The sequence below is a fragment of the Pantherophis guttatus genome, chromosome 1 (genome assembly GCF_059756535.1).
Source record: "Pantherophis guttatus breed Tessera chromosome 1, ASM5975653v1, whole genome shotgun sequence".
NCBI lineage: Eukaryota > Metazoa > Chordata > Lepidosauria > Squamata > Colubridae > Pantherophis > Pantherophis guttatus.
Genome location: NC_142063.1, coordinates 7,108,086 through 7,114,171, shown reverse-complemented (window position 1 = coordinate 7,114,171; position 6,086 = coordinate 7,108,086). Strand labels below are relative to the sequence as shown.

Below are 6,086 nucleotides of genomic sequence, written 5' to 3'. Positions count from 1 at the left end.
TTGGGAGTGGGGCAGAATAGAAATGTGGCAAAATAAATAAATGAATAAATAAACATTAACTTTAACTTTATCATACCATAAATAACCGTACTATCCAAACCTTAATTCGTGGCCCTCTAATTCAAGTAGCCTCTTAATCTGGAGGTTCATTAAGTCTTTTAATCAGGCCAGACAACATGCCTCAAAATACAATTTCAGATCTGGTAAACCCAACCCCCACTTTTTCCTAAGCATCTTGCAGTAGTTTGTATCCAATTCTTGGTTTTTTCCTGTTCCATATAAACTTAGAAATATCTGAAATAATAAACACATCTTTAATAACAAGGGCTTTGGAACTCACTAAGGAGACTTTGAAAACACAAAAAAGAAAAAACTGACCACCGGAATATTGTAAGCAGTTGCAGAACTTCATAAGGAATTCTTTTATGGACAAATTCCTCCTTTCTGTCATCATTTATTAGAAATCTTATCACATTCTAAACATGCCACAAAGACAAATATAAATGAGGCAACTCCTTGAATTAGTCAGACATTTTTGTTTCTTACTATATTTTCTCTACAGTTCAGATCGGGCCTCAGCAGAATAATGTAGCATTTGGGAAAAAAGATACAAGCCAAGAGAGCAGCTCCTGAGGCCAAAATGGAGAAAATCTCCACGGCCACCATGGACTTCCCTTTGGTGCTCAGGTAGGTGGGGAGGAAGGAAATCCAAACACTACAAAAGACCAGCATGCTAAAAGTAATGAACTTGGCTTCATTAAAACTATCAGGCAATTTCCTAGCTAGAAATGCCACTGTGAAACTGACTAGAGCCAAAAGTCCTAGGTAAGAGAGGACACTGTAAAACATTACAGCTGAGCCTTGCTTACATTCCAAGATGATCTCTCCAAACAAGGAGTGGAAGTCCAGGTTAAGAAATGGAGGAGAGGTTCCCAGCCAGGTGGTACAAAGGACTGCTTGGATCAGGGGACAGGCTATGACAATGGAGTTGGTCAGTGGTTTTCCTAAGAGTTTCCTTGTCTTGTTCCCTGGTTTGGTAGCCATGAAGGCCAGAACCACCATGACAGTTTTTGCCAACACAGAGGAAACTGCAAGGGCAAAGAGAATGGCAAAGGCAGATTGTTGTAAGAGACAGGTGACCTTCCCAGGTTGACCAATGAAGAGGAAGGAACAGAGGAAGCAGAGCAGGAGGGAGACCAGGAGAATGTAAGTGAGATCTCGGTTGTTGGCCTTGACAATCGGTGTGTCATGATGTTTATAGAAAACCACTAGGACTGCAGAAGTGATCACAGAGAGGAAAAAAGCAAGAAAAACTAAAATGTATCCCAGGGTGTCTTGATAGGCAAGGAAGTGGATCTTCTTGGCAATGCAGTGGTCCTTGTCCTTGTTGGGATATTGGTCTTCTGGGCAGGGGTCACAGCGAGCTGCATCTGAAATCAAAAGTCTTTGTCTAATGATTTCTTGAGCAACTACCATACACATATTCCCTCCTGCAAAGGTGATATGTGTGTTGCCTTCCTGCTATTGACCTACCTACAAAGTGAGTAATGAAACAATCCCCTATGCTATTTATGGGGCATCAAAAAGAGCAAATCATCCTTCATTTATGATGATCCTGGGGACAGATTAACCAGAGACAAGGATTTATTCAGTTCCAGGTGTCCATTCACTGTGCACTTCCATGAGTAATGTGGCTTTCAGTCTGAGATTCCTGCTTGTTTTTTCCGCCATTTTATAATTGAACACAAAGAAGAACAGCAGATCCGTTATCCAGAAATGTTGCTGTTTTGTTTTAGGTACATTATTCCTGCCTTAACATCTCTACTTTGTACTTCAAATCTGTTCATTCCTGACTTCCAGTTGTACTTCCGGTGCCTTCAGAAGCCTGATCCACGAGCTTCGTGGTCAGCTCCGACCTCTCTTTATTGGAGGGGTCAAATTGGGACCATAGCCACCCTGGAGGGGTGGTGAAGCAAAGGGGGAGAGCCTAGCACAGTGGTTCTCAACCTGGGGGTGGAACGGCCATTTCACAGGAGTCGCCAAAGCCCTCTCTCGCCCCCCCCCAATGCCTTCACTCATCCTCACCCTCTGCCGGATCGCCATTCGCTGTTCACTTACCCCGCCCACTCCCAATCTATTGCTGCCTCCTGAGTCCCAGCTGATGGCTAGAGGGAAAAAAACTCTTTAAATTCTTGCTGCGGGGCTTCAAAGGGCCGCCCTACATCTGATCAGTGTTAAAAGAAAACAAATGAGTAGACCAGTGCTTGCAAAAATAGAAAAAAATACCCCTTTCAGCTGCAGCATAGGTTAATTACACAAGTTGATTAGATCGGCCTCCCGACTCTCAGCTGATTTGCTCTCAGCTGTTTTGCACAGGGGTCTGTTCTCTGTTGCTAGCTGCAAAGAGAGCTGGAGCAGATTTTTTTCCCCCTAGCTATGCTGATAAAGTGAAACTGGAGGTAAAGCAGGGTCTTTCCTGCAACATGACAAAATGAGGCAGAGACAGATTTCTTTTTCTTTTTCTTCACCAAAAAAGGTAGGTGCAAAACTGCAAACAATGGGAAATTTAGGGCAAAAGAGGAGGTTCAAGATTTTAAAACACAAAAGAAAAAAAGCTCTATTTAACTAGGGAATAGTAGTAATTGAAATACTATTAATTGTATATTGTATTGAAAGCAGAAATGGTTAAGTTGTGGTTCGGAGGAATATATGGGGGAAATTATTAGGTTTATTATTATTGGTAAATATAATTAATTGATTTGTAAGAAATTGAATTGCATGGAAATAATTGGAATATTCATGTTCATATTGATTAATATACAAAAAAGACAGTTATATAACGAATTGATTTATATTAAAATGTTGAATTTGTATTAAACAACTGTATTACATAATTACATAATTAACCAATGTGAGGATGGATATAAAAACAGATGACAATGGGAAGGGGTATAATATAGAATAGAAGGGAAAAATTGAATTTGATTAAGATTAGAGATGAGGATGAAGGGTAATATTGGTTTTTTACAAAAATAGATGAGGAATGAACTTCCGGTTTCCTCGTTTTCGGCGACGGCGGTGCCCTTTGAAGCTCCGCCAGCCCCGCCGCCTGTAGAGCCGCTTCGAGACGAAGAAGCGGCTCGAAAACTTCTAAATCCATAGGATTGGAGAAGGAGAGATCGCAGGGCACAGGTCGAGCCCCTGTAACCCCCCAGGGAAGTTTTCTGGGGAGAGAACAGGCGTGGTTCCCTTCCAACCTGCTGGAACTCCGGGCGACGTGGGACGATTCTGCTTCAGCAGAACAAGCCGGCTGCAGGAAACTTAAAGCGAAAGAACCAGCTTTAACTAACAATGAAACTACTTGAATCCTGAATTTTGGAAACGCAAGTATTAGCGCTTTGTTGACTTTTTAAACTGAGAAATGCGAATGAGTTAAAGTGCTTTGAAAAAACATGGCGCTTAGCCCCAGAGTTAACGAGCCAGCGAGTGTGGATTGGTGAAGTTATTTTGCCTTGTTACAAAGTTTCCAAGTTGCTACAAAGTTGTCTTGCTTGTTATAAGAGAAACAATTGGAAAATTTCTCCCTTTCAATATTTGACTTTGTTTTACTTCAAACTTCAAACTTTATCTGATCAAATCTGGGGGATTTTTTTAGAAGATTTTGTGCAGGAGGGAAAGGAAAAGGAACTTCCCTCTTTAGAAAAACTAGATCACGTGGCAGGATGGCTTCAAAGAAGCAGGAAGGGAAGGCAACAGGGGGGGGGATCCCCCACACATAAACATGAAACGCAACTTCCCCCTGCACAGCAGTTACAGACTCAGAAAAAAGAATTTGATGTGGGAGATTTAAAACAATTTATTTCTAAAACTTTGGATGATAAATTTCAAAAATCTCAACAGGAGATAGATGATAAACTGCAAAAATCACACCAGGAATTTATGCAGGAAATTAATGAAGTTAAAGATATGGTGAAACAGAATCAAAACAAGGTGACCAAAAAAATATCAGAAGTGGCGTCTGGCCTGGCAGAATTTATTGGGAAAGTTGATTTTAAAGTTGAAGAATTTAAATCAGAAGTTAATGTCAAGATGAAAGATAATGATTATAAAATTGATGAAGCTGACAATAGAATGCAGAGAATTGAAGATTGTTATGATACAATTCCGGGCAATGGAGTTCGCCATACGGCTTCGGGGAATTCGAGAGGGGGAAAGACAGGATTTGAGACAAGTTTGTTCTGAAGCCTTGGCCAAGATTCTACAAGTTAATCCTGATGTGGTTTTTCACAAAATAGACAAAATCTACAGAGTGAACTCTTGGGTGGCCAGACAAAGACAATTACCTAGAGATGTGGTCATATATTTTACAGATAGAGAAATAAGAAATGATATCCTGCAAAAATCCTTTCTCACTTCTGTACAAGTGGGGGGTTCACGACTTGAAATTTATAAAGAATTGCCTCCTAAAATGCTGAAAGCTAGAAAAGAATTTGGCTTTCTTGTCAAGGAATTGAAAAATTTACAGATACCCTTCCGGTGGGATGCACCAGCTGGGATAATTTTCAGATATAAGGGAGAAGGATATCGGTTGAATACCGTGGAGAAGGCGCAACACTTTTACAGTACTATTCTTAATGAAAGAACACCATCTCCACGTACATCTACAGTTCTGGAGATTAAGGAGAGTGAAGAGAAGCAACTGCAAGAACAGTCCAAGCAGGAATCAGAAGTAGTGCAAGGAGCAGAAGGAGGTTTTCTGGATGAGCCCTTGCTGGAATCTTCCCCAATTTTGGACTCGGTTCGGATGATTGAAGTTAAAGATCAACGTATAACTAGAGCTCAATCTAAGTTACTTAAACAAAAGCAACAACAACAACAGGAAAGACAAGACAAGAAGGCAGTTAAGAGTACTGCACAAGAGAGTGGAGCTATGGGAGGAGCGAGATCGAAGCTTTCGGATGATCTTCAAGTATTTTGCTCTGTGCTCCAGAAAGAGGTTGATGATCTTTAAGTGTTTATCTTGGAATGTTAACGGGTTGAATTCAGCACAGAAAAGGAAGAAATTATTTACATATTTGAAACAATTTAATAATGATATAATTTGTTTACAAGAAACGCATATCACAACTCAAGATCAAAAATATTTGATAAACTCCAAACTAGGAGCACATTTTATATCTTCAACTTCGCAGAAAAAGAATGGTGTGGTTATTTATGTAAATAAAAAGTTAACAGCTAAAGTTATAGAAGCAGATGAAGATGGTAGGTTTGTAGCAATTGAATTGCTTACAGCAAATGGCCAAATTCTTTTGATTGGAATTTATGCTCCCAATCAACAACAGGACTATTTTTATAAGATGCTACATACTAAAATATTGCAATGGGATTACAGATCTATTTTAATTATGGGAGACTGGAATGGAGTAATTGATTCTAAACTAGATAAAAAGAGTTTGGCAAAGTCTAGAATCAGACTACCACAGACTTTTTTTGATATGAAAGAAGATATGGAATTAAAAGATGTTTGGAGAATACATAATCCAAAAGAATTGGACTACACTTTCTTTTCTGATAGACACAGATCCTTCTCTCGGATTGATTTTATCTTGTTGTCAAATGATTTACTTGTCAAGACAAAAAGAACAAAGATTTTTCCAAGAACTTTGACCGACCATAGCCCAGTATGGATAGAAATTGAGATGGATAAGATTGAGAGACGTTCTTGGAGATTAAATGAGAACTTGTTTAGATATGAAAAAAATACAACAGAACTTAAAAAGCATTTGAAAGAATTTTTTGAAATAAATTTGAATAAAGGTACCCCAATTGAAATTGTTTGGGACGCAAGTAAAGCTTATATGAGAGGGGTACTTATCTACATGAACTCTAAACATAGACTGTTCCGACAAAAGAAAAGATTTGAATTGGAAGTGGAAATAAAGAATAAAGAACAGTTACTTATTAAAAATCCAACAGATGAAAGAATACGAAGTGCTATAAAACTTTTGAAAGACCAATTTCAAATGCTTATGGCGGAACAAGTTGCAACAAACTTACAATATGCGAAGCATAATACATTTTGTAAC

At 39.0% G+C, this 6,086-nt stretch overlaps 1 protein-coding gene across 1 annotated transcript; it reads right to left on the bottom strand.

The window, feature by feature from the left end:
- Nucleotides 1-525: 525 nt before the first annotated feature.
- Nucleotides 526-1,476, bottom strand: LOC148116295 (vomeronasal type-2 receptor 26-like). Its single transcript, XM_087890947.1, has one exon. The coding sequence runs from the start codon at nt 1,474-1,476 to the stop codon at nt 526-528; it is 951 nt and encodes a 316-aa protein (XP_087747073.1).
- Between the last annotated feature and the right edge of the window lie 4,610 nt (nt 1,477-6,086).